We start from the raw sequence: 27,855 nt of genomic DNA, 5'->3' as shown, positions 1-27,855 counted from the left end.
ATCATTTGTACAGGTTTGATTTTCTTGTAAAAGTGTTTTTTTTTCTCTCTCTCTTTTTTTATTTTTTATTTTATTTTTTAAACTTTGCTAAAATAATAAAATAATCTCTCGCCCTCAGCGCAGGGCCCCTGCGCGCTCAGTGTCCGCTGCCACCAGGCCCCGCGTCCCCTCGCGCCGCCCCGGTCGCCGGGGGGCCGCACCAAAACCCCCCGCCGCGTCTCACCACCGTCCGCGCCAAGCGTGTCTCAACCACCTGCTCCTCTGGTTGACCCGCTGGATAACCTGGAAAAAAAGAAAGAAAAAAAAAAAAAGAAAAAAAAAGTGCTGCTCCCGTTTTGAGGCCCAACGGGAGCTGGTGTTTGTTTTCCTTTCTCTAACGGGCAAGGAGCTGGAAGGCCATGGCTGTCTGGAGGGTAACGACAGACACCTCGTCCGCACGGGCCTCGGCCGCGGCGCGGTCCATGCGCCGCGGCGGCGCTGCCGCTCCGGCCGGCAGTCTGCACGCGCCCGGAAAACACCACCCGCGCGGCGGCGGCGCGAGCTCCCGCCGCGAAATCATCATCATCATTTGTTTTTTTATTCCTTTTTTTTTTTTTTTTTAATCATCAGGCTTGTTTCATTGAAGGCACTTGGTTTCCATGGCGATTTACAAAAGACGGTGGTTTGGTTTCTTCTCGGCGCTGGAGCGGGTGACTCGGGCGGGCAGGCGCCGGGGAGCCGCGTCCCGCGCGCGGCGGAGCAGAGCGTCCCCAAGGGCCCGCGCGCGGCTGGCCCCGCGCCAAGAACCTGCTCGAGGGGGAACGCGAGCGCCAGCTCTTCCATACCCTGTGTACGGTGAGGGGCTGCTCTCGCCCTCGCTTGTTTTAACTCTTCTCTCTCTCTCCTTTTTTTTTTTTGTGGTTTTTTGTTTGTTTTGTTTTTGGCAGGCCATTAGGTTTCCATGGTAACAAGCAAACTATTCATCTGAAACAAAACCAGCCATGACTTTGTGCTTTGACAAGGGTTTCTACAGCTCTTCTCCGAGAGTTCGACCAGACGATGCCGTGCTGGGTGCTGACCACAAAAGCACCTGCAGGTCTCTTCCTCCCTTGGGCCAGAAACCGCTCTCACGTGTGGTTCGTAGTGAGTTACACTCCCGTGATGCCTTTTTATGTCCCCAGTGCTTTTTTATTATTATTTATTTATTTTTTATTTATTTATGTATTTATTTAACCTTTGAGTCAGTCAGTGGAGGAATCTTTGGTAGTTTGTTTTTAAATGTCCGCTTTACAAAGACTCTTTCTTCGTGCCAGTGCCTGGTGAATCTGTTGTAGCCTCTGCCAGGGTAAGGTCACCTTTGCTGACTTAAGACAGACATGAGGATGAGAAGTGGGATAAGTCGTATATGCGCTAATGTCCCAACAGCACCTGATCGTAGATCTACGAAAAGGGGGCAAAAAAGTAGAATTACTGAGCTGCCCATGCAGGAGAATGGCACTGTTACAAGGTCCCGAAGACAAGGGGCATCCTGGCTGCCTGCAAACTTTCTTCTTGTTATTGCATTATCCACCCATCCCAAGCCACAGAGAGGGAATAAGCATGTGGGAGGCAGGTTCACTAAGCCTGAAAGGGCAACCCCACTCCTTGGCACTTTCTGCAAAGTCAGAAGCAGCTCATTACTACCAGCATGAAGGACTCACCAGGTCCTCGGGGCCGCCCCGCAATTTGGGGGAGTCTCTTGGGTGCAGAAACTTGGCCAACATATACTTATATACATCATCCCATTTACAATCCCAGATATATATATATGTATTTATTCAGAAACCATTTGCTCTCCCTGCTTTGGATGGAAGTGACACTTACTGTTGGCCGGTTGGTCTGATTTCATACACTCCCCTTCCACGATGGACACGTCATCGATAGCGATGTCGCCCTCAATGCCAGGGCCGCGGATCCCTTCAAATATGAGCTGGGAGGAAGCAAAGAAAAAGCCTTTCACATGGTGGGAAAAACAGGGCGAATGGACCACGCGCAGCCGCATTTTGCGACGTGTTCATCTACAGCGACAGGGGTGGAGCAATTCAAAAATAATTTCCATGGTGCTGGAAAACACAACTGAGTTCCCACAAGTGGATAAGGCAGGAGCACAATATGGATGGGCTACGAGACCTCGATGCTTCAGAACTAGCTGAGAAACACCAAGTCTCCCAGCTCCCACCACCAGGACATTTCTCTTTCTTCCTCGGTACCTCTGTGCCATGACAGGGGCACAGATCTCTAGGGTCTTTCCTTCTCTTTTTAACAACGTTATCCGCTCTCCTTTCCCAAAGCTGCTGTGATCCCGTCCTGCCAAATTGCTGCCTTCATTAGCTCTACAGAATTGCAAACCCACTCTGTGTTGCAGGAAATTTATTCACTAGCAAACTTCAAAGCCTTTCTATGGATGGAGAGAGTTATGTAAGGAATATATTTCCCAAGCAGCATCATTTGCTCAGATATCCCCCCACTCCCCTTTCCTCCTCATTCCTTTGAAATACTTTTGGTTAACTCAGATGACAAGTTTTTTTAACTTTAATCTGCAACAACATATGCACGATATCCAATAAACTCTATAAAGGGATAGTAGGGCACTAAATGGAGAAATTAATTCTCCGGGGCAATCTCGATTTGAACAACAATAACCAAAAAAAAACTCCCTATGGAACAAAGCACTTAAATTATACTTTGTCATAATCTAATGGCATTGGAGGGGCACGGGGAGCACTGTGACGGGCGCTGGTGCTGCCGGACATGGATGCGGGTGCAGGTTGGCTCTTTGCAGCTCCCAACTCCTCCGTTCCCCGCTCTGCCCGCGCACACATCTGCCAGACTGTGTATTTCCAGCACAGGATCTACCCGCAGCACAAGGCAACACCTGGAAGCAGCAGCTCGTGTGTCTGCACCCTGCGGGCTGTGTCCTGCGAGGGCTGCACCAAGGGCATGTGAAAGCCACGCGCTCGGAGCAGGCTCCAGCGCTGTCTCACCAACGGGTGCTACTGGGGGTTAATTACTATAACAAGGCGGATATTAGTGCAACAGGGAGCAGTAATTGGGGAAAGTGTAAGCTTTTCCATAATTTCCCCTGTTGTCTGAAAACAATGTCTCACGTAATTATCCCTCTTACCTTTTTCCATTCTATCCCCGCTAATAGGAAGCATTCAGTGAAAGCTCTGCTCTTCTCCCCAACGCACGGGCGACCCGTGCTCCTTGGCAGAAGGCAGACAACCCATCACGGAACGCGGAGGCACAGCCTCCCTGCTAATGAAAAACACTCTTTTCCACACAAAAGGACTCTATACAAATACAATGGCCGGCATTTAATTAAAAGCTGCATTTGGCAGCAGGCCTTGCAGGTTTCCAGGATGGTTTGCTATTAGCCAGCTTGGCCACAGGCTCAGAACGAATCGCGGCAGATGAACACTGGCAGTGCATGAAGCACTTCCCAGTTATGGCAGGAGGTGCCAGATGATCAGGATCTCCTAGTGGCCTCTAGAAAAGCTATTATCTGCAAGCCTGGGATTTTACAAAGCTGTTGTTTGAAACCTGGCATTTAGCTGCAGAACGGAAGAACGTACAAATATACCCAAGGCCACTCTGCTCTTTTAAAGGGAAATGGAAAATTTTCTTTACAGTGCTTACAGATTTATCCCAAGTGTCTCAGTGGGAATTCACCTTGTGCTTCTTCATACAATTTCACATAGGTTTTACTTTCCGGGACAATTTCCCGGTTCCCTAATGAATGCCAGGCTGTCCCCATCTGCAAACAGTGATGACAGGGCTGCATTTTAAGGCTACCTTCCCGGCCCTCCCTTCTCCCCAGCCAACCACACACTGGTTCTAGACACCCCTCCACTCCCTGGAAGAGGCTGCAGGTCTCAGCCTGCTTTGAGTGGGGCAGCAGTAAGTGACAACCACCCACTGCCACCCTGAAAATGGCTCTTTCAGCGACTTGTGAGGGTGCCAGAGCCCTGGAACAGGCTGCCCAGAGAGGTTGTGGAGTCTCCTTCTCTGGAGATCTTCAAACCCGCTTGGACGCAGTCCTGTGCCACGTGCTCTAGGTGACCCTGCGTGTGCAGGGGGTTGGACTAGGTGACCTCGAGAGGTCCCTGCCAACCTTGAGCATTCTGTGATTCTATGATTCTATGATTCGTCTGAGAAGCCCAGGGGAGACCAGAACCAAAACCCGGCCCTGCAAGAGGCTGAGGCTCCCAGCATCATGGGGATGCAGGAATACCGGCTCGAGCAGCAGGGCTTGGCAGCCGTTCAGTGGAGCTTTGCTGCCAGCTCCTGAGCTACAACTGCTCTGCAGAGAACATTACTCCCTGCTGTGGGTCCATCCTGGGCCAGCTGTCCTCATTCTCCACTTACTAGAATTTACTGCATTTTGCAAGCACACCTTCACTGATTTATGGGCAAATCACTGATTTATGGGCAAATCCCTGCAAAAAAATCTCCTTTGTTTTGAGGAATTAAATGACTCATGCTGAACAACCTGCCCCAAGCCACAGCAGGATTTGGCAGGCTAGCTGCGACTGGGGGAGGAAAACATCTCAAGCCAAATAGAGCAGCTGGCACCATTAACCTAAGATCAAAATCAAGTCACCTGAAAATCTTAAAGTCTACGTTTAGAGCTGCAAAAAATGGAATACTTCTGATACAAGAGATCTGCAGCAACCTTTACTTGATCAGACTGAAGACCAAAACTCAAGATTGTCCCACTGGCTGCAATTTGGTTTGTATTTCCCTAAGTTTCAAGCCATGGCAAGTTCCACTCCCAGGGCTGAAGATGGAGAAGATCCCGTTCTCCTTTCCGCTGTTAAGTGACCAATTTCTTCCCACTTCTGGCTACGGGGGCTGGTCGTGTGCACGGACAAGACGATGGAGAGGCCTCAAGGCAGCCGCAAGGAGACCTCGAGGAAACTGTGGCCGAAAGGGGCTGAGAGCTCCTGCCTGGTTTGAACCAAAACCAAGGACTCCACAGGTGCCAGCAGGCAACATCTCCCTTCCATATGCTTTTGTTTCTGCTTATTCTCCTTCTATTTAATAATATTTAATAAGTCAGTGACTTACGGAGGCTTTGCAAGATGTTTTCTGATTCTAAGCACCGTGGTGCTCTCAGCTCTTCATGACAGAGCTTTGTTATATATCACGGAGACTGGGAGGGCGTAAAACAAATCCAGGCAACACTTACCCATACAAATTACCCTATAAAAGGTTTTAATTTCTGTGTGAGTGTACTATTTTACTGCAAAGATTCACTTCGATTCACTTGCCTTAAATTTAACTAGGAGTTTTATATTCATTCCTATTTAGGCTCCTAAACGGAAAATAGAGTTTGGTTGATGCAGGAGCAGCTAAAAAAGTAATTTAATGTTCCTACCACTCTGACATTTATTTTGTTATTTGTGCAGACTTTCACGGCCTTGCATTCATTTTATGCCTTTAAAACAACAATATAAAAGTGAGAAGAACCAGCAAATAAAGGAGTTTCCATTTTGTGTACCTGCTAGCGTTGCCAATGAACCTGCTTTTGAGGAAGAAGGAGGTAAGACACTTATGCCAGGAATGAGCCAGCAGCGTTTCTTTTTGGAAAGGGCAGTGAGTGCACAGCCCAAGGGGGACATCCGGGATCCAAACCTGGACCTGGCTTTACCAGTGCAAACTCCTGCACCCTGATGGGCTCCTGGTGCTCAGGCCCTTACTCCGACTGCATTTCAACACTCTCATTCCCCTTCCCTGCACTTTTCGTTGTTCAGCTGCAAAAACATGTCATGCTAGATGTTGCTTATCCCTCTCATATATTTTCCCTCTTGTTTCCTCCTATGCGATGCCTCTGATCACATGTGCCAAATAACCCCCCCGCCAAAAGTGCGCAAAAGGAAAATCCATCCGTGAGCACCAGGAATTGCCCATTGCCTGTTTGGAAACCTGGACGTTGCAGAGAGGAGAGGGAAGCCTGGAGAAGAGCAGAGCTTGCAAGGTGGGAAGGAAACATGTGGGAATGTGCAGCAACTTGCAAGGGCAAGCGAAGCCAGGGCGCTGCACGAGGGCACCGGGCTCCGCCGCCTCCCGCGCCCGCTCGCGGCTCGGCAGAGCTCAGGACACTCCTGACACAAACACGAGCCGTGTTTCCCACCTATATTCCACCCAAAGTAATTATATACTCCGTTTGCTAATCTGAAATAAAAAATGCTTTACGGAAGCTAATGACATCTCTGGCAGATGGGAAGAGAGTTAACTCTGCTAGCAAAGAGCAGCGTCCTGCCGTTAGAGAGTGCAGCACGAGGCTCTCCAGGGCCTGCCTGTTTGCAACACTGAGAGCAGTTACCTGCCCATAAAGCAGCCAGCAGAGCTGCAGTGAAACTGTGAAAGTCTGTGTTAGGCCACGTGCATGATGCTCCTCCCCACAAAAACCCAAATATTCCACTTCTGGGGTCCGTGCACTGTGGATCTGTCACTCTGCTGCAAAACCCAGCAAGAGCAACGCAGCTCACCTCTTACCTGAAACGACGTTGGGGGGTTTATATTAACCCGGGCTTGGTTCCAGTGTTGTCCCTTATTTCCACTTGAAGACCATAATGGATTTTCTATTGCGGTCTGACCCTTTAACCGCAGGTAGACATTCAAGCTTCCTAAAAGAAGAGAACAGGAATTGGTTGGACTCTTTGATGAAACAGAAGCGCAGAGCCGACCAAAGTGAGAGGCCTGAGGAGGTCCTGCCCCAAGACACCTCCTAGGCTGACACCAATGTTTGCAAAGTGGCTCCCAGACTCTTGGCCACCGTTGGGGCTTATTGCCCTGATTCCTGTTCCACACGGGTCTCAGACTGAGGAATGTGTGTGCAGTTGCTTGTCAGAAGCTTTTAAACCCGGGAAATCCATAAATTGGTGGAATGCCAACATGGGAAGCAAAGACTTGGGAATGCAGGACCGCCCCAGGAGGTGTCCTCCCGTGGCACGCGTCGCTGCCAGCCGCTCGGGAAAGACTTCAGAACGTCACCAGCCTTTCCAGAGAGAGAAGGGTGGCCCTAACCCTATCCCTAACCTTGCAGTGCTCCTTGTGCCTTGGCTTACCTCTCTGCTTTGGACACAAACACAAAACACATTGCTTTGGTGCCCCGGGAAGGGAAAAACCCATCAACTTCATTTAGCAGCGTTCAGTAATTCGCCAAGCTTTAAGTTTGGAGGCTTCGTTCCCTCCTGCTCCTCACTGTGCTGGCACACGAGCAGGGCAGGGCTGTCTCCGCACTACGCAAATGGTGACATTTGTGTTGATTTGCGAGCTGACGAGCTCTCGCAGGAGCACTGTCTCCAAGGGCGTGAGGAACAGCAGCTGGAAAGGCGTAAGCAAGGTTTTCCCCTTGGATCAGCAAGAAGCCCCTTTTCTCCTGAGCAAAGGGTGTGAAATACAAGTTATATTTGCACTGAAACCTCCCAATCTAAAGCAGCTGCAGTGGCTCCGCTCCCGCTAACAAAAACCTCTTTGCAGCGATAGCAGAAGTCAGTGCCTTGAAAAACCCGAAGCTAAGTGTGCAATGGAGCAGCAAACGCTCTCCTGATGGCTCCTTCCCCAGGGCGCCCACGAGGCCGCTCTGCATCCCCTGCAAGCAGCCGGGCAGCCCTGCACCTCCTGCCCGCTCCTAAGGATCCTCGTGCCCCTGGCACGCCGGGAGCGCGCGGGGCAGACACGTCGGCTGGTGGGAACAGCCTGTCCCGGCCCACACGCACCCTAGCGCACCCGGGGGCTACAGCTCGTGGTGCTTGAAATGATCTGCATGTAAAAAGCTGGTAGTTCTGCTGTTGTTGTAACGTGCCAGTGAAATCCTGCCCTTACAGAGCTTTAGGACTGCGGCAGCACCAGCGTCCCTGCGTCACATCCCACGAAGCGCAGGCCGGTAGCACGAGCCAGCGGGGCAGGAGTCACCCGGGCGGCTGGGGACAACGCGGGGAGCACAGGGCTCCCCAAGCCACCCACGCCGCGGGGTCCTGGAGGCCCAGCGTGCTCTGGCGGGGCTGGGAATCGCGGCACGGCCGCTGCGCACCCGGAGCTGCGTGCCCAGAGCTCGGCTGCGCACGGAGAGCCGCTCCGGGCTCCAGGAGAGCAGGGACGGGAATCACAAGAGCGGATCGAGGAGGAGGGCTTCTCCCACGGCAGCTTCCTGCCAAGCGAGCCCAGGGCGCTCGGAGAGCCAACGCGCAGCAGCGCAGGGTGCTCTGAGCACTGGTCACTGCTGCAACCACCTTCCCCCGGGGCCTTCCCTGCTCCGGGTGGAATGGTCCCGTGTCTGGTTTATCCCGGGGAGCCCAGCACTGCACCCAGACCCAGCTGTGGCCTCGCCAGGCCCAGGAGGAGGAGCGGACCGTGTCCCTGCACGTGCTGGCACGCTCTGCAGGCAGGACCCCCTTGGCTTGCCTTGCCCTGGGGCACATTGCTGCTTCAGAGTCACTTGCTGTGTACCAGGACAGCCTTGAGAACCTGGAAATTCCACATTTCCAAACTCACAGCTGTAGAAAACATATCTTATGCAATCACAGGGTGGTACAAGTTGGAAGGGAACCCCGGAAATCATTTCCTTTCCTTTCAACTCAAGGCTTCCTCATGTGCAATAAGATTTCAGTCTGTCTTGCCAAGATGATGCAGAATAGTGAGAGAATTTATAGAAGAAATACATGAAGCTATGAATTATATTCCTCAATCTATTTACAAAATATTTTAGGTGACAAACCATTTCTTGGGTGGAGATGATTTCTGTGCTCTGAAGGCAGGCACAAGAGGTCAACTTCTGACGTGTTTAATTAGATTGCAATAGTTTTCAGCTTTAAAGTAGCTGTTCAAAATGTGATCAGATTTATCAGTAGGACAAGCTTTTGCCAGAATGAAAGATAATATTTTTAGCTATTTAACTTCCAGTAGCAAGAATATAAAAGAACTTCAATGAGCTCTTATGTAAAACGCATCATTCAAACCAGGGTTGCCAAGCATACACCACCTGAATCACTGCATAATGATTAGGTTTGATTTTTCTGGCCAAATCGTTGTGTTATAACAATTCCTTTCCTAAACCAACGTAATTGCGAAGATGACAAATGTTCAAAAACTCATTCAAGTAGTTATCTCATCAATAGGAGTAACATCATTGAAATTTTAGAATATCATCATTCACTAGGTATTTATTTTCTCTTCTTTTATACTGTTCTGATGTGAACAATTTAGTCATAATAAATTTCATATCTGGAGACTCAAACAATTTGTTTTTATTAAGTAATGTATGAATGTATGTCCTCATGTGCTTTGTGAAGTTTTGGCTATATGAGGAATTCAAGTGTTGCATTCAGTAGACCCCTGTTTTCATGCAGAAGCTAATGGCTGATGCTACTACTTTGCTGTTTTTCCTGCAGTCTTTTCTTTTAAGACTGGAATAATAAGCAATTTTGTAGAAAGCTATTCAAAAGCAGATCACTTCAAAAATTAGCTAAACTGACTAACTCTATTTTTGAACATTCAAGAGCACAAACAAAATTCAGCAACTTCTGGTTTTGACTACCAGGTAGGTGTTCATGTTACACACAGACAAATCCTCTCTGACAATCACCACTATCATCATTGTAACTATCTTCACCGGTGGGGCAACTTCTTCATCAGAAAGGATTATGCATGTTAGATCAAGAAATTACATAAAAGCAGGTAAGGGCAATCTCAGCAAAGCTGCTAAGGACATGGGGACTCCTTAATGGGTAGCCCAGAAGGGAGAAAAAATAAAAAATAAAGAAAGACACATTGGACATATCAGGGAGATCACCCTTCCATGGACAGAATTCAGCTTCTGTGGCTGTTGGTCTTATCCCAGTTCTACTGTGTCCCCGAAAAACACTTTTCTCCTTCATGTTTCTAACCTTGCTCTTCACTGTTAGATATCAGAAGTATTCTTACAAGCTTTTTTCTTTCTCTTTTTCTTTTTTCTTCCCCATTAAATATGGCACGACCTCATCACTCCTTTCCAATAAATAAGCAAGTTCTTGCTACAACTCAGAGTGAAAAAAAAAATTAGCATGTGTTCAAGTGCTCTGTAGTGCAGGGACAAGTAACAAAACAAACTGAAATTTGAATGTGTATCTTGAAAGAGTTATGACTAAAAATGGACCTACAGACTCACCTACTCCTACTGCTTTTGAGCAAATTGTTGAGTGTTTTCTGAAGGCCCTGAGTGCTGCTCCACAGTGCACTATGTGCTGCTACAAGTGCCAGCAGAGCAGAACTGCTCCTGCTAATTGCCTGACCCTGCCTCTAGCGAGCGGTGACTCCAAAGCCTGTGCTGGTGCCAGGCAAAGCCCCTGCAAATACCAGCTTTTTGTTTTCACGCTTTCAAGTTCCCTTGCTCAAAACCTCGTTCCTACATAACACTAACAGCAAAAGGCGTTTCTGCTCAGGAGCTGTTTAGTGAAAAACAGAAGTAGTTTTAGAGCAATTAGGAAGCTAGCAGGCACCTCTCCTGCCAGGCTTTGTTGCAACTGGTCTTTGCAGGCTTTGGTAGCGCTCCTGTGTTTTTTGTTAATATAACTGGATATTTCTCCTGCTCTTTCCCCCGAACTGAAGTGACAAGGTCATTGGCTTTCTCTCACCTATGTGCTGTCCATACATGTGATAGTAGAAGCTGAAGCAATAGGCCGTGTTCGTTGCTCCATAGGGATTTTTTGGAGCGACACTGAAAACAGGACTAACAAGTCTGGCCTTTTCTCCTTCCAGCCTGGGCCGTGACGTTTCGATGTACATGTAGAAACCTAGGGGAAGCACAAGTGAAAATTGATAAGTTGCAGTTTTCATGCAGAAGGACACCAGGGCTCTTAATTATCTGGGTTTATTTTTCACATTCATCTGACACCACTATGGTTTCTGGGACATGTTTGTCCTGCCTTATGCCCATGTGTTTTCCACAGCTGCTTCAAAGGCATATTTGCTATCAAGAGTAAAATCAGGGTGAGAAGGGTAGCGCTCATAAAGAACTTCAAATCAATATAATATTGCATATGCACAAGAAAAGATCTTTATTACAGGGTTCCAACTTCAGTCTCAAAGTTGCAATTTTTTGCAATTTGTTTCGATAAACAGTGAGCGGGAGAGGACTTCTAAAATAAAGGAAAAATATCTTGATGGAAATCTTTCAGGGAATATATTCAACTGCCCATATCAATCACAGCTCAAAAGCTCATTTTCAGTGAAAGGTTCATTTATTCTGGTCCTGAACTGTGCCAACGACATAAACAGTATTTACTTAATTCAACCATGCAAATAAAATGCAATATGACTTTTTTTCCTCTTGGTAGTACAGGCAGGGGCATACAATAAAATAGCATGAATTATTGCAGTATTTGCTCAATTCGGCACAATATGTCTGACACTTCAAATGCAAATATATACTGCAGCCAGGATGGTATGCATCTGCTAACAGGGGTAGCAGATTGAAAATTACACATTTTAGAAATACCCAAAGTAAAAATGGGACAAAAAATTCACATTTTGACAGTCTGAGGCACCAAGTTAGAATCTAAACGGAATAAAATCGAAGAATAAAATAGAGGAATATTTCAAGATGTGCTAGACTGTTTCCCCACAAGATGGTAATTGCAAGCAATCACCTTCCCAAACGGCCCCACTGAAGCAATACGAGATGCTTAATGGCAAAGGTAGGAGTTGCTGTTCCGGGACCAGCCGCCCTCCTCAGCACTGGCAATTTCTTTAGCTGTCCTGAAGTGTGCTCATCCTTAGCACAACCCGGAATGGAGCTGGCGGGATTCACTATCCCACATGGGACGCTCATCCCCGCGGAGCCCCATGGAGGCCCAGGACCACAACACTCACCTTCCTTGGAGCCGGTGCGGTCTGCGTTGGGCCCAGTGTTTGGGGTGTATTTTGTGTCTCTAGTGGCAGTGCTTTGTTTTGTCCAGTCAAAATTGTCCGTATCGTCTTGAGTGAACAGGCAGATGTTGCCATCCTCAAATCCACAGTGGAACTCTCCTAACAGCAGAGTAAATCAACATAAATTCAGTGACTGACACTATTCTGTTGTATGTCAAAGGACTTGCCAATTATAATGAACGTACTGCAGGACGACGCCCATTAGCAGCACAAGAAAATATACGGTACTTTTATTTTACATCAGTCTCTAACACTAAGTGTGTGTTTTCTCTTGCAGTGACCTCAACAAAAGAAAAATTTATAGGCATCAATCTGTGTTGGTGTTACTTGAAATTAGATTCGAATCTTAGAGTACGTATCCTATTCACACAGCCAGATTTATACAACAATCTCCCTTAAAGCCACTGTCTTTTCTTCCCCAGACAGCATTTCTCAGAAGTTGAAGAGAAGAGACATAAGAACTCGCGAAATAAGAACTACCGGGAGAAATGTAAGACCTGGGTCCTTTTGGTTTAGAGAGAACAGCATTAGGGATAAGAGTGGAGCAACTTTTCAAAAATAAAGCACTGTTCCCAAGTGATAGCTCCTAAACTATGCTCAGTTTTCACTAGGGACCATAAAGCAGGTAGTGACTAAAATAACCGCAAGGCAAATTTCAAGTAGAAATGAAGAAAAGCTCTCTCAAAATCAGCAAAACAAAGCACAAGATCAGACTGCCCAGGAGGAGTTGAGGTTCCATCACTGGATAATTGTAAGAACCAGTTACACAAATACCCACGAGGAAGGTGTAGGTCTGGTTGAAACTGTATGTCAAGACAGTTGACTGGATCATCTCCTGAAAACATCTAGTCTTTTTTTTGCTGAGATTTCTGCTACACCCTTGAGGTCAAGTGCTAAAAGCTTAGGCCTGGAGGCCAAAAGCCTGAGAACAGGCTTATGAGGAGCTTCTCGGGTGTTGAACCAGAGCTCACCCAACTCAACGGGCCTTGCTTGCCAGGTCAATATGGGAGGACAAGGCCACATTGCCAGGCCTTGAGGAACCAGAACAAACCAGGACTCCAAGGTCAAGTTTTCACCTCAGAACAGAGTAAGGCCCCACGTAGTCAAGTGTGCCAGGGCTTAACATGCACATGAGCAGTTCCTGCTGAGTTTACCTGTCCAACAAAGTCAATTGATGTCTCTGAGAAAACAAGCGACTGTTCTCCAGGGAGCGCGCGGTCGCCCGCCCGCCGCGCGGCACACGCGGCCTGCCGTGCAGGGCACAATTTATAGCCGCTGTTAGGAGAAGCTCTAACACCCGTCGCCATGGGATTATTCATCTGTGTTAAACTGAGGAGGTATATAAATGTTTGCAGGTTTAGGGTTTCAGCGAACTGTAAATCCATTTAAGCCACTGGAGCTTCACTCTAAATCAGTGAAGACACAGGGACCTGGGCTCAGCACGGGGTGTACTGCTAAGCAAGGACGCTGCTCTGAAGCTTATTTGAAATCTTATAATGCTTCGGAGTGGAAAAAGCAGGCTTGCAATTCCTCCCACAGCACAAGGTGCATCAGGAGGGCCTGCCAAGCTTCATCATTCTGCTTCTGGCTCTGCAACGACGGCTACACAAACTGGACCCACTCCCCAGCAGTTAGCATAAAATACTGCTTTATAAAGCTGGGTTACAACAAAAACGCAATCTGCAGACACTGCCTGGCCTACTGGCACCTCAGCAGCTTCATCTGATTTCTCAATAAATTCACTGAAGTTATTAGATCAGGCAAGAGTGTTATTTTCCAAAGAAAAATTCCTTAACTGGAAAGCATGACTGATAGCCTTCAAGATGATGAGCCAATTTCAGGATTTGATTGCTTTGATTTGATTCAGAAAGCAACATCTTTGAATTCTGGCATGACAAAGAAGTGGCAATACACAAAATAACTGAATACAGGAGCACCATCATAAACACTGCAGAGCGGAATTGCAAACAGAGGGCTGATTGTGGCTCTGCTTGAGAGACAAGCGAATTAAAGAACAAGGCATCAGGAATACACGTGCTGTGGATGGCATCCAAAACCCCTCACGAGCGAAGCCTGTGAGGGGATGCAGATTAATGGCTGCACCTCCATCCTCACCCCCCACATCAGGAAGACAGTGTAAAGACCACGAAAAAGCCCGTGAAGGACACGGGGATACGAGCGAAGCATTTGGAACAAAGCGCCAGATGTGCCTCTCATCTCTGAGAACGTCTTTGCCACGATTCAAGGCTGGTTTGCTTTAAACTATGTGTTCTGAATACTGAGCTTCTGCCTCCACCTCCCAAGCCCACCCCATAGCAAGGATGGGATTATAAAACTACTTATAGTTTTGGCCTCCATATTTCTCAGGGGAAATAAAGTCTATGCTTCTCCTATGTTCTCCCCGAAGAAACTATGTTATGTGAGGTTTTCTTATCCTCTTAACGCTGTGGACAAGATCTTAAATAAGTCAGAAGGTAGCAAAATAACATAAATGCAGACCTCACGTCAGGATAAAAGAATCTGGGAAATTTCATGAGCAGCTTTTTCCTTGAAGATTTCGACCATACCTTGGAGCTTCACATACAGTTCCTATTTGATATTTCAATGCTTAATGTTAATGCTATTCAAATATTTAACTTTTCACTTAGGCAGCTAATCCCATGGCTAAGTCGCAGGTTCACCCATTTGCTTGCTTTCACTTTCCCATTAACTGAGCTGCTTCCCCCACAGAAATTGTGGTTATTTTTAGCACATTAGTATTTTCCTTTAGATGAAGTGTTGACATATGGGGAAGCAAGATGACCTGGAGCTATAATTTTCCCTTCTTCCATCCACTCTTGCATTAGCACCCTGGCAGAGCACAAGGAATTACACCCTTCAACCATCAATACAGCTTGCACCTAAAACTAAGGTGGACTGGTGAAACCCGCGGTGAAAAAGTAAAACACTTATCATTTACTTTTTTAACTGTGAAGGACCATTGGTGTCAACAGTTCTTCATACGAATAAAAGCTAGAAAGATAAAGAAAAAAATTACTTACGTAGGTGTGGGTTCACGGGAGCTGGAAGACAGAGCAAAAACAAAATTAGCACAAAGGAAAATTTCGAATTCCACAGGACTCAGATTATCCTAATTTTCCCCCAGCTCGTCCTTCGGCCCCTGACTGCCTTTGTGCAGGGCAAAGCTGCAGGTTTGGTGCTGTTGTGCAGGAATCCACCCCGGCAGAGGGGCAGCAGGACCCCATCAGGACCGAGGTTCTGCAGCAGACCGGGCTCGTCACTTCAGCTTAGATTTTAGCAGTGCTCATGGATGTTTAACAAAACTAATCACCCTTTTATTAAATAAATAGTACTATTCTTCTATTTAAGAAAGATGTCTGTATATACATGAGTAAAGGAAACAGGTAGCACTAGCATAACTCTCAAAAAAAAGCCATTTTTCTTTTTAAATGGCAGCAGAAAAATAAAAAAGTGGGAAGAAGTTTGATCTCAGTTGCCCAGGAGAGACAACCAAGAAAAATAACACAACTTTTAGACCTGTAAAACTGCAAAAAAAAATCTGTAATCCTTTAGTATTGACACTGACCTAATACTTCAAAAGTTAGAGGATGAAAACAGATGAAAATCAATGTTGATCATGCCTACAGCATCATAAGAATGAGAAGGTCCACCAAGGATTAGGTTCAGATTGACTATTTACCCTACCAGTAGGCCAAGGCTGGCCTGCCCAACACCAGGCATCTGAAATCAGGTTTGGGAGAGAACTGGAAGCCTACGGCCCTGGGCCACCTCTCCACAGAAGGGTGAATTTCAGGATGTGAGATTTAGGGAAAAAAGAATGGCCTTTCTGCTATGAGCACTTACAAACGTGACAAGCAGACAGAAGGTCAGCTCGCAACCGGAACTGCGTGTAACTAATAAAAAATTGAAACCCAATTCTGTCTCCAAATAACACAAGCATCTGGTAAGGCCAGATTCCAGTAGAAGCAGAGCTCCGTGCTGCTGCTCATGTGCCTTGTTTATGGGCACGGCCTCTTGGCTCCTGACCCCTGCTCACGGACTCGGCTTAGCAGCAGACTCAACGTGGAGCGCTCAAAGCAGCTCTAATTTAGCAACTCTGGCACCTTGTCTCGCCTTCTCTAAAACAAATGAATTGTGATTTACCACGGTGCAGTTTTCTTAAGAAGATTACTCATTGCATTATATTAGATAACCTCAGAGCTTTTACTAGAAAATTACCTTTCATTCTGCAAGAAACATTCATTTTGTGGGCTTCTTGAGTGACTGAGCTTGGAATTAGCTGAAATTGCTGGAAACTCCTTTTAGTGGTGCTGGCTTTGTCACCGTACGTAGGGGCTCCTACAGAAAGTGTCACCAGTGGGAAGCCTTGAGTCAGGCCACTGGGACTGCTCGCAGCGGAGCAGAAACGGGCGTCCTGCCAAAGCGTCAGCTCACACTGATCAACCACAGCAGAACAACAAACCGGAGTGCAGTTAGGCTGGAGATATCTAACGGCGCAAAATGGGGAAAAAACAGCAAGGCAAAAGCCGCAAAGCACACTACTGCAGGCTGCTATAAGGGAAGTGTAATTGCTCTCGAGCTCAGTTCTGGAAAGCAAGGTTGTTGTGTGTGTGCGGCAGCTAGTGAGGACAAATAGCAAAAAGGGGGATGATTTAGGGATTAAACTCGCAAGTTTGGGCTGCCTAGAAAATCTTTGCACCCAAGAGAGTTATTGCTGGTCTACTCAGCTGCCTGGTGGCAAATGTTTGCTTTCAAGAGCAGAACCGAGCGTCAGGAATTGCTTGGGCTTGTTAGAGCCAAGACATCAGATCCCTTGGGATCCCGGTCCTCCTTCCCAGCTGGACGGAGTCAAACCCGGTGGAGACTCAGCCTGCTGGTGACTTTACTTTGTGGTGACATGCACTCATCTACGATATAACACACACCTGTGCCCAGAATGCTTTTTCCTCGACCTTCTTTTAATGTATTAATTACATACATTGAATGTTATGTATGAAGACAGTCACCTTTCCCACAGACTCTTCCTAAAACGGGCATTTGCTCGGCTGACACAGAACGCAGCCTTCACCGGCAGCGTGATGACCCCCAGCTTCAAAACTGCTGCAAACCAGGCATTAGGAACTACAAAAACATAATGCTAAGGGAAGCAGAGCACACTGTGATGTCGTTACCCTTGAAAAGTGATAATAATTGGCATTTCCAGCAAGAACCAGAAGCTTCACTCAAGCTGAGGGGCCCGGTCCCACAGTGGCTGAATGGCCCATCCCTGGGTCTTACCCACCTGTGCTACCTAGGCCTATAAGCAGCCGTATACTCTCCCCTATAGAAGCAAGGTGTTTCTGACACTTTTGCTCTTTGCTGTATGGAAATGCACCGCTCAACCAAGAAGGACTTGGCCAGTGTCCTCTGCTCGCTGCTGCCCCAAGGGCTGCTTCTGCATACTCCTATATAGCGTCCTGGAGGCCTCCCCGTTGCAGAGGAGGGACCCTAACTTGCTTGTTTCATCACTGATTAACTCTAAAAATATTTAAACACAAGCGCATGTATAAAACAGTGACTGCTGAGGTTCTAATGGGAGCAGTTGGAGGGTTTTACAGCCAGTTCGTATCAGATAGACTGACACGGATTTATGTAAAGTGATGGAGATTACATTTGAACTGTTACTGCAAGACAGATCTGTGCTGTGCCGGCCAAAAAACAGGCATTAGCGTTTCTTCAACTGCCCCAATTGTGTGAACTTGGCACAGGAACATATGCAACCACCAGAAATTTGTCAAGCTATGTCTGGCTCCCACTCTCAGCCCTGCTCCTACTGCAGAGACTGCTCTTTTCTCCAGCCTTTCACTGCACAGAGGAGAAAATAACGCATGGAAAGGAAGTGTTTCTGCTCCAAAATGCTTGTGCCCCTGCAAAAAAAAAAAAAAAAAAAAGCCATCCTGGGTAGTACTTACGTGGCCTATCTTTAATAATAACACCACAGGTTGTGTTCAAAGTAGATTTTGCCCTAACTTAAGGGTATATATTTTTTTCCAGCTTTTCTGAAGGCCTAGGTTAGGGCACATTAATGGAATTTGAGCCAGCTTCTTGCACCACATAGAATAAATCTCCTGTCTAGTAAAGCAAAATAGAAACAAGACGCTGGAAACGTCTTGTTGATTATTGCACACTTTTCAGCTATTCCGAAACATCATTTCTGTGCAGTACCCACACAAAACTGTCACGCCACGAGAGACAAGCTTGAGCTGCCACAATGAAACACACACTCTCTGTCCTCTATTTGTACAAAGCTGAAATTCAACCACAAAAGTTAATTCATTTATTAAAGGCAGAAGACGTTGCTACCATTTTTAGCAACTCTAATTACCATGTGTCCAATCTGCTTTTCACACTGGCTGCACTTTTTAAAAAAACATAATGAAATCCCATTAGCCTGATTAAAGCTTAAAAAAATAAGAAAAAAGTGTTCAAAACACAAATTCTTAACAGCAATACAAGTATACCAGTGTATTTCAAACATAAGAAAAAGCTTTTTTGCTCTAAGGGTGATCAGACCCTTGGACTGGCTGCTCTGAGAGGTTGTGGAGATGTCTTTGGAGACATTCAAAACTCAGCTGGACACGGTCCTGGCCCTGCTCTAGGAGATTCCTCTTGAGCAGGGAGTTGGATCAAAGGATCACCATTCCAACCTCAGTGATTTTTAAGATGTTAAATTGTTACATGTTCCAAAAATATATACTTTTAAAGTGATGGCGTGAGAAACACAGGCTGACCCTGCTACACTTCACAGCATCCTTCTCAAATATACACATACGGTTAAAATTCTATTGAAATTATGAAGATTCAAATGCTTTCATCCTTGCCTAAGGTCAAAAATTAAAATTAAATTAAATTAAATTAAAAAAAAGGAATTGCAATGGAGAAGAAAACAATTAAAAAAAGTTATCATGGTTCTTTTAAGAAGCCTTTGCATATCTTTTATTTTACTTCCCAGGCCATGTTTATAATTATTACTTCTATCTAGGCAAGCCTGCTGCTGTGGATCCCACTAGACCTTTAACCACATTTCTCAGATTCCAACATTCCCGATTACAAGTATCGAATTTGCACTATACTAACATATGTGATATCATTATTTTACAGTGGGAGCTATAACATCCTTACAATTAGCCTGGTAACGGTCTGCTGGCACTGCTGTCATTGGAGGTGTGTGGAGCTCAGTAAAGGAACCAGCTTTTGGCTTCTCTTATTGACTCACATCTGGCTCACAATTTCTAAAACTGCCAATTTGTAGACGCCAGAGGAACAGTGCTGCCTATTGCCCCCAAAGCGTCCCCTCCACCTGGGGCACGACGCAAACGCCCAGGGAAACTTGCAGTCCAAGAGGAATTCCAGCAAAATGCCAGAGAACGCCCACCGCCTCTTCCCTCATACACAACGTACTGAGGAAACAAGCCCTCCTTTGCACTATGATTTTGCTGGTGTGAACTTTGGAGGGATGCTTAGAAAACACTCTGCAGAAGGCAAAATCTAAGACTCATCCACCACCACTGCTAGCCTATCTGATGGTTAGAGCGATGTGCGCTTTCTAACTGATACTTATATTTAATCTGATATTTTTTCACCCCTTGGTATTGGCAGAATGCTAGAAATAATTTAAGAGGGACCCGAATAGGGTTGAGCTCATCATTGATCATGAATAATTCTACAAGTTTTGCATGAGAAATTTAAAATTTATCCAATTTATTCATCATTTTAAATTACTTCTCAGTGATTTTTGGGAGTGATTGTTGGTCTGCAGGTTGGCCAGCTGCTGTACACGCTGTCCCTCTTTGGGCTTGCTGGGATACCTGCATAGCACCAAGCACTGCTGTAGCTACCCGTGGGAGCAGCGAGGCATACGGAATAATGCACCTTACCTATCTGATTATAACACACAGACCTGCGGCACACCATGAATTTGGGATGGAAAACACAAAAATGCCCTTTTACACTTGCACGGGTCTAGAAAGAGTTGCTATCTTTTTTTTTTCAGTTTTTCAAATCCAAATAGGAATACCTCAAAACTGCTGATCCTGGACAAAACAAAACAATAAAGTAGTTTGATGATGCCAAAACACTCGTTTGAGATCTCCATAACACCACATATTTGCTTTGTAGATTTTTTTTTTCTGAAACCTCATTGACTTTCAAAGCATTTGGAATAACAGCAAACTCTTCACAAATACTTCATAAAGAAAGATTAATTTATTCATTTCTTTCTTCTACTTCATAGAAATTTCACTATGATTTGGGCTTTTTTGCTTTTCAGAGACTTTCCTTCTCTTTTGCTTGTGTTGCAAGACAAAGTTGGCCCAGAGGATGCCCTTCCTAGCCTGCCGCAAGCATCCTGCTGTACCTCATGGGCAGGGTGTGATCCTACGGCTGTACCTCATGGGCAGTGTGTGATCTTACGGGTGTACTTGATGGGCAGTGTGTGATCTTATGGCTGTACCTCACGGGCAGGGTGTGATCCTACAGCTGTACCTCATGGGCAGCGTGTGATCTTATGGCTGTACCTGATGGGCAGTGTGTGATCTTACGGGTGTACTTGATGGGCAGTATGTGATCTTATGGCTGTACCTCATGGGCAGGGTGTGATCCTACCGCTGTACCTCATGGGCAGTGTGTGATCTTACGGGTGTACTTGATGGGCAGTGTGTGATCTTATGGCTGTACCTCATGGGTAGGGTGTGATCTTACCGCTGTACTTGATGACGCGGATGGTGGAGTCGCCCTCCCCGAAGCGGGTGATGGGAGTCAGCCGCACCTCGTAGGCCTCAGGCTTGATGAGCTCTGTGAGGTTGTAGGTGATCAGTTCTCCCCTCTGAATGTTCCCGTTGACGGTGATCTCCTGCTCCCACCACCGCTGCTGCCCAGCCTGGAAGCAAGAGGAGGAAGAGGCTGGGATCAGGGCATGGGGAGCCGCCTTGTCCCGGGCCACCAGCTGGAGCAGGCACCTCCTTCAAGAAGGTCCATCTCTCCAAGCGCTGCCATCACACGTCCATGAGAGCGGGAACGCGTGTCTTCGCACCCCCAGCCAGAAGCTGAACGCCAACTTGCAAAATGCTACATCACCTTTTTTTTTTTTTTTAAAAAAAAAGCTGGTCATTTGTGAATTTTTGCCCCATTCCTGGTCCTGCGGGCTGGTTACCTCCCTGAAAGCACACAGAAGAAAAAAGTTAGCTGTGAACAGCCTCGGCACGCAATTATTAGCTGTCCCTGCAAGCCCCGGGACAGATGGATTTTAAAGAATGAATAAGGCAGTACAAGCAAGCAAGATGGTATTTTATTAAAAAACGCAAAGCATAGATTTTTATGCTTCATAGACTGCACAGTGCTTTCAGCAGCACAATCTATAAGGTTTCTTTTAATTATATGCTTCATCTAGAAATGAAAAAAATATCCAATTAAGAAGGAAGTGGTACAAGGAGAGATTGCCACTTTGCCTCCACCTGTCCTTTAACTATTTTACCAGCGACTAGAAATCATGTGCATTTTGGGCAGCAGAGTGACATGCCATTTCAATATTCCTGCAGATATTCTGCCTCCTTATTGACAATTCCTTCTGAAAACAAAGGAAAAATCATTAATTTTTTACCACCGATCCCAAGAGAAGTGTAGCAGTGTAGTGCTGTTAAAATGAGATGTTCTCCTAAGCTCATTATACTCAACAAGGCATTGAAGGTCTTGCTTATTCGATGCTCACCAATACAGAACTTCATGTTTATCAAAAATGTAAAACCTTTTGTTCCAAAAGCTGAATTTTCAGACACAATAAGAAACATACATCAAAAGAGCTGGAAACTGGCCCTTCATCTACAATATTTAAACCAAATCAACTATGTGCCCAGTGATACCAACAGACCCAAAGCTGAAATTCATAGAGTTGGGAAGAGGGAGGAAAGAGCCCGGCCGTGCTGCAGCCTAGTGGTGTGCAGGGCTGCCAAGCAGCATCAGCTCTTCCCTCTCGCGAGCATTAAAATGACCCAGGTCATCAGGAACAACATTCATAAAAAAGTCCCAACTTTGACTGTACATAGCTGGGAAATGCCAACGCTTCCCGGAGATGCTGTGCTACACAGAGTTATGAAAGATAAAGAAGACACTGAAAACAAGAGCATTTACAGCATTTTTTCCATGAAAAATTTAATTTGACCAATTCTGCTTGGTGCCAGCTCTTCCACAGCTCTTGATCCATAAAAACCAAGAGCCACCATAACGGATGATGGCACCCGATGGATAGTTTGTTTAACAGGAATTTGGTGTTCCCTCCTTGCCAGCTCTGTGCGTACGGATGAGCAGGAACCACAATGACGTGCGGCTCCCCCGGCGCTTGCACAAGGCATTACTTGGACATCTCCTGCTTGCAAAGGAAGCCGAGATGCAGCCAGCAGTTAGCTTGGAAAAACACTGGAGAAGCCAACTTGGAGTTGAGTTGCTCCCTCCCCTTTACTAGCTTTAAGAGTAAGAGAAATAGAGAAATCCAGAGAATATTATTTGATTTTCTGCACTAAAAGATGAGATTGTTTCCTGCAATCCTGCAATTGCCAAGAAAGCACTCAGACGAGTATTTGAAAAGGAATTTTTGAAGGAGAAATAGTCTTACAACCAAAACAAATTTCCTTATGCAAAAAGGACAAAATACAATTTTGGAAACTTGCTTTGACCAGGCTGAAATAATGTTCTTCTAATTGTTAGTGAATACTCACAAAGCACTGAGAGAAAACACATTAGCTCTAAGAGCACTTACTCTCATGATTGTGTCTCTAGCTTATAATTATCTTAACAGATCAAATCTAAGTTTAGTCAATCCTGAGCACAACTGGCTTCACAGGGACTATTCTTTTTTTCCTATTCACCTTTTAATATTTAGAAATTCGTCTTCTCTAAAGCTAAGAGAAAAGCAAAATGCACTTCCAAGACATCATTGAAAGGGAAATATCACCCTGTGATATCACCCAGTAACATTTTATTGCAGCCGGCTGAAACTATCTTCTCATTCCTGCCAATGAAGGGACATCCACCCTCTGCCTGCTTTTGTATAACCAACAGTACATTCTCCAAAAAACTCTAACCAACAGATTTCTTGAGAAATTAATCCTATGGGATGATTAAATATTGATTGCCTATATGCAAATTTATGCTTATAAAAAAATAAACACATCCTTAGTCCATTATTCTTGGCCTATTGATCTCAACCACAATTTTTTTCATTGACTCAAAACATCAGACAAGCATCTCTTTAATGACAGACGGCTGCAGTGTAAATTAATTTATTGCATAACCCTGTAGAACTCTGTGGTGCTATTTAAAGTCACTTATTGCAAAGTTATAACAACAACGCCAATTTATTTTCCTCTAAAAAAATTGATTTCTTTTTAACTAGCATTGGGTAGTTCATGGCCAAATGTCTTCTACCCCTTGAGGGGAAGCCCCTGCAGGGATTTTGCCTTGTTTCTAGCGCGGGTGCCCAGCGGGGCCACGTCGAGCTGCAAAGCTGAAGTGCGACGCGGTGGCTCCGCACCAGCCTCGTTTATATCGTTCTAGAATGCACCTAAGGCACGTTGGGCAGCGGGCTCTTGCCACGAGCTAACAGCTAATCCCCAAGAACAACCACCCACAGGGAACGGACTTTCTTTTTAGAGGCTTTCATTAGTGATTATTCATCTCCCATATATGCCCCCATTATTCATTTGACTTGTCTTTTTTTCTCATTCTCTCTTTTTATTTATTTATTTTTTTTTAAGAAACTAAAAGTCCTGGAGTCTTTAGTAATTATGAGCTTGGAGTCCAAAGATGCAGACTGCTATAAAAGCAGGTTTTATGGGTTACAAGCTTAAAGATGAGTGGTTCAAATGCTAGAAACATCTGTCCAAAGTCCAAATGTACTGACAGCTATTTAGGAGGAAAAGAAAGAAAGAAAGAAATCACACAAAATGGGAGCAATTTAGGAAAAGCTAATATGCAAAAGCTGAAAGCTAGATGATCTTACAATTAAATCTTCTTTAAATATATACTGTACCCACAGTTTTAAAAGCAGGGGAGGAAATGCTTATCCAGGAAAGGGTAGATGTCCCTTTTATCAGAATAAAACCAAAACACAGTGCAGGTGTATGCTAAAACCACGGTAATTGCAAGATAAAATACACTGCCCCTATGCAAGAAACCAGCCTTGAAGTTGTGTTTAGTGAAACCTGTTAGGGAGGGACCCCGGGGCAGCCTCCCACCTGACAGGGAGTCAGAGATGCTGCAGTCGAGCAGGCCCTGGCGCTGCAGCGACCTCGGAGCCGCACGGGGAGCTGCACGGGGAGCTGCATGGGGAGCTGCATGGGGGGCTGCATGGGGAGCTGCATGGGGAGCTGCACGGGGAACCGCACGGGGAGCTGCATGGGGAACCGCACGGGGAGCTGCATGAGGAGCTGCATGGGGAGCTGCATGGGGGGCTGCATGGGGAGCTGCATGGGGAGCTGCACGGGGAACCGCATGGGGAGCTGCACGGGGAGCTGCATGGGGAGCTGCACGGGGAGCTGCACGGGGACCTGCACGGGGAGCTGCATGGGGAGCTGCATGGGGAGCTGCATGGGGAACCGCACGGGGAGCCGCATGGGGAGCTGCATGGGGAGCTGCACGGGGAGGAGCCGCATGGGGAGCCGCACGGGGAGCCGCATGGGGAGCTGCATGAGGAGCTGCATGGGGAACCGCACGGGGAGCTGCATGGGGAGCTGCACGGGGAGCTGCACGGGGAGCTGCATGGGGAGCTGCACGGGGAGCCGCATGGGGAGCTGCACGGGGAGCCGCATGGGGAGCTGCACGGGGAGCTGCACGGGGAGCTGCATGGGGAGCTGCATGGGGAGCTGCATGGGGAGCTGCACGGGGAACCGCACGGGGAGCTGCATGGGGAACCGCACGGGGAGCTGCATGAGGAGCTGCATGGGGAGCTGCATGGGGGGCTGCATGGGGAGCTGCATGGGGAGCTGCACGGGGAACCGCATGGGGAGCTGCACGGGGAGCTGCATGGGGAGCTGCACGGGGAGCTGCACGGGGACCTGCACGGGGAGCTGCATGGGGAGCTGCATGGGGAGCTGCATGGGGAACCGCACGGGGAGCCGCATGGGGAGCTGCATGGGGAGCTGCACGGGGAGGAGCCGCATGGGGAGCCGCACGGGGAGCCGCATGGGGAGCTGCATGAGGAGCTGCATGGGGAACCGCACGGGGAGCTGCATGGGGAGCTGCACGGGGAGCTGCACGGGGAGCTGCATGGGGAGCTGCACGGGGAGCCGCATGGGGAGCTGCACGGGGAGCCGCATGGGGAGCTGCACGGGGAGCTGCACGGGGAGCTGCATGGGGAGCTGCATGAGGAGCTGCATGGGGAACCGCATGGGGAGCTGCATGGGGAGCTGCACGGGGACCTGCATGGGGAGCCGCACGGGGAGCTGCATGGGGAGCTGCATGGGGAGCTGCACGGGGAGCTGCATGGGGAGCCGCATGGGGAGCTGCACGGGGAGCTGCATGGGGAGCTGCATGAGGAGCTGCATGGGGAACCGCATGGGGAGCTGCATGGGGGGCTGCATGGGGAGCTGCACGGGGACCTGCATGGGGAGCCGCATGGGGAGCTGCATGAGGAGCTGCACGGGGAGCTGCATGGGGAGCTGCACGGGGAGCCGCACGGGGAGCTGCATGGGGGGCTGCATGGGGAACCGCACGGGGAGCCGCATGGGGAGCTGCATGGGGAGCTGCATGAGGAGCCGCATGGGGAGCTGCATGAGGAGCTGCACGGGGAGCTGCATGAGGAGCTGCACGGGGAGCTGCACGGGGAGCTGCATGGGGAGCTGCATGAGGAGCTGCATGGGGAACCGCATGGGGAGCTGCATGGGGGGCTGCATGGGGAGCTGCACGGGGACCTGCATGGGGAGCCGCATGGGGAGCTGCATGAGGAGCTGCACGGGGAGCTGCATGGGGAACCGCACGGGGAGCCGCATGGGGAGCTGCACGGGGAGCTGCATGAGGAGCCGCATGGGGAGCCGCACGGGGAGCCGCATGGGGAGCTGCATGAGGAGCTGCATGGGGAGCTGCACGGGGAGCCGCACGGGGAGCCGCACGGGGAGCTGCATGGGGAGCTGCACGGGGACCTGCATGGGGAGCCGCATGGGGAGCTGCACGGGGAGCTGCATGGGGAGCTGCATGGGGAGCTGCATGGGGAGCCGCATGGGGAGCTGCATGAGGAGCTGCACGGGGAGCTGCATGGGGAACCGCATGGGGAGCCGCACGGGGAGCCGCATGGGGAGCTGCATGAGGAGCCGCACGGGGAGCCGCACGGGGAGCTGCATGGGGAGCTGCACGGGGACCTGCATGGGGAGCCGCATGGGGAGCTGCACGGGGAGCTGCATGGGGAGCTGCATGGGGAGCTGCATGGGGAGCCGCATGGGGAGCTGCACGGGGAGCTGCATGGGGAGCCGCATGGGGAGCCGCACGGGGAGCCGCACGGGGAGCTGCACGGGGACCTACATGGGGAGCCGCATGGGGAGCTGCACGGGGAGCTGCATGGGGAGCTGCATGAGGAGCTGCATGGGGAACCGCATGGGGAGCCGCACGGGGAGCTGCATGGGGAGCTGCATGAGGAGCTGCACGGGGAGCCGCACGGGGAGCCGCACGGGGAGCTGCATGGGGAGCTGCACGGGGAGCTGCACGGGGAGCTGCATGGGGAGCTGCATGGGGAGCTGCATGGGGAGCTGGACAGGGAGCTGCACGGGGAGCCGCATGGGGAGCTGCACGGGGAGCTGCATGGGGAGCTGCATGAGGAGCTGCACGGGGAGCTGCATGGGGAGCTGCACGGGGAGCTGCACGGGGAGCCGCACGGGGAGCTGCATGGGGAGCTGCATGGGGAGCTGCATGGGGAGCTGCACGGGGACCTGCATGGGGAGCTGGACAGGGAGCTGCACGGGGAGCCGCATGGGGAGCTGCACGGGGAGCTGCATGGGGAGCTGCATGAGGAGCTGCATGGGGAACCGCATGGGGAGCCGCATGGGGAGCTGCATGAGGAGCTGCACGGGGACCTGCATGGGGAGCTGGACAGGGAGCTGCACGGGGAGCTGCATGGGGAGCTGCATGGGGAGCTGCATGGGGAGCGGCATGGGGAGCTGCATGGGGAGCTGCATGAGGAGCTGCACGGGGAGCTGCATGGGGAGCCGCACGGGGAGCTGCATGGGGAGCTGCATGGGGAGCGGCATGGGGAGCTGCATGGGGAGCTGCATGAGGAGCTGCACGGGGAGCTGCATGGGGAGCCGCATGGGGAGCTGCATGGGGAGCTGCATGGGGAGCTGCACGGGGAGCCGCACGGGGAGCTGCATGGGGAGCTGCATGGGGAGCTGCACGGGGAGCTGCACGGGGAGCTGCATGGGGAGCTGCATGGGGAACCGCATGGGGAGCTGCATGGGGAGCTGCACGGGGAGCTGCATGGGGAGCTGCATGAGGAGCTGCACGGGCGGCCGCTGCTGCAGCCCGGCGGCTGCGGAGAGGCACGGGGATGTCTGCAGCACCCGGTGCTCGAAGGAGGCCCAAAACGCATCCGCTCCGGGGGAGAGTCTGGGAGCTGACTGACATTTGGGACCACCTGGATGCACTTTGAAAGCATATTAGGAAATGTCAAGGAAACTCATCCTAAAGGGCTTGATGGCCTTTTAGCACAACCCCCTGATTTCGCTTCTGCTCTTCTCCTGACGGGTGATGTGCTGAATGCACTCGCTAATTTATTTAATGAGCTTCAGACTCCCTCCTGTGACCAAGCTCCACTTTAGGACTGAGCGTTTAATGAAACCAGTTACTGCAGGGCTGGCCACCTTCAGAGACTCACCAGGGGACACGAAC

At 48.8% G+C, this 27,855-nt stretch overlaps 1 protein-coding gene across 1 annotated transcript in view; it reads right to left on the bottom strand.

The window, feature by feature from the left end:
- Positions 1–1,163: 1,163 nt before the first annotated feature.
- Positions 1,164–27,855, bottom strand: part of MDGA2 (MAM domain containing glycosylphosphatidylinositol anchor 2) — a 259,777-nt gene continuing 233,085 nt past the window's right edge. The window contains exons 11-17 of the mRNA XM_088533798.1: positions 20,692–20,869; positions 14,973–14,993; positions 11,875–12,030; positions 10,638–10,796; positions 6,520–6,650; positions 1,843–1,948; positions 1,164–1,419 (exon numbers count right to left, since the gene is read on the bottom strand). Coding sequence (XP_088389924.1) covers positions 1,331–1,419; positions 1,843–1,948; positions 6,520–6,650; positions 10,638–10,796; positions 11,875–12,030; positions 14,973–14,993; positions 20,692–20,869 — 840 coding nt within the window. The 3' untranslated portion in view covers positions 1,164–1,330. The remainder of the gene's footprint in view (positions 1,420–1,842; positions 1,949–6,519; positions 6,651–10,637; positions 10,797–11,874; positions 12,031–14,972; positions 14,994–20,691; positions 20,870–27,855) is intronic.

This window comes from Tinamus guttatus, unplaced genomic scaffold (genome assembly GCF_059628265.1).
Source record: "Tinamus guttatus ecotype Peru unplaced genomic scaffold, ASM5962826v1 Tinamus_guttatus_pri_ptg000522l, whole genome shotgun sequence".
NCBI lineage: Eukaryota > Metazoa > Chordata > Aves > Tinamiformes > Tinamidae > Tinamus > Tinamus guttatus.
Note: the sequence above shows the minus strand (reverse complement) of the source record. Positions and strands in the feature narration are given on the sequence as shown.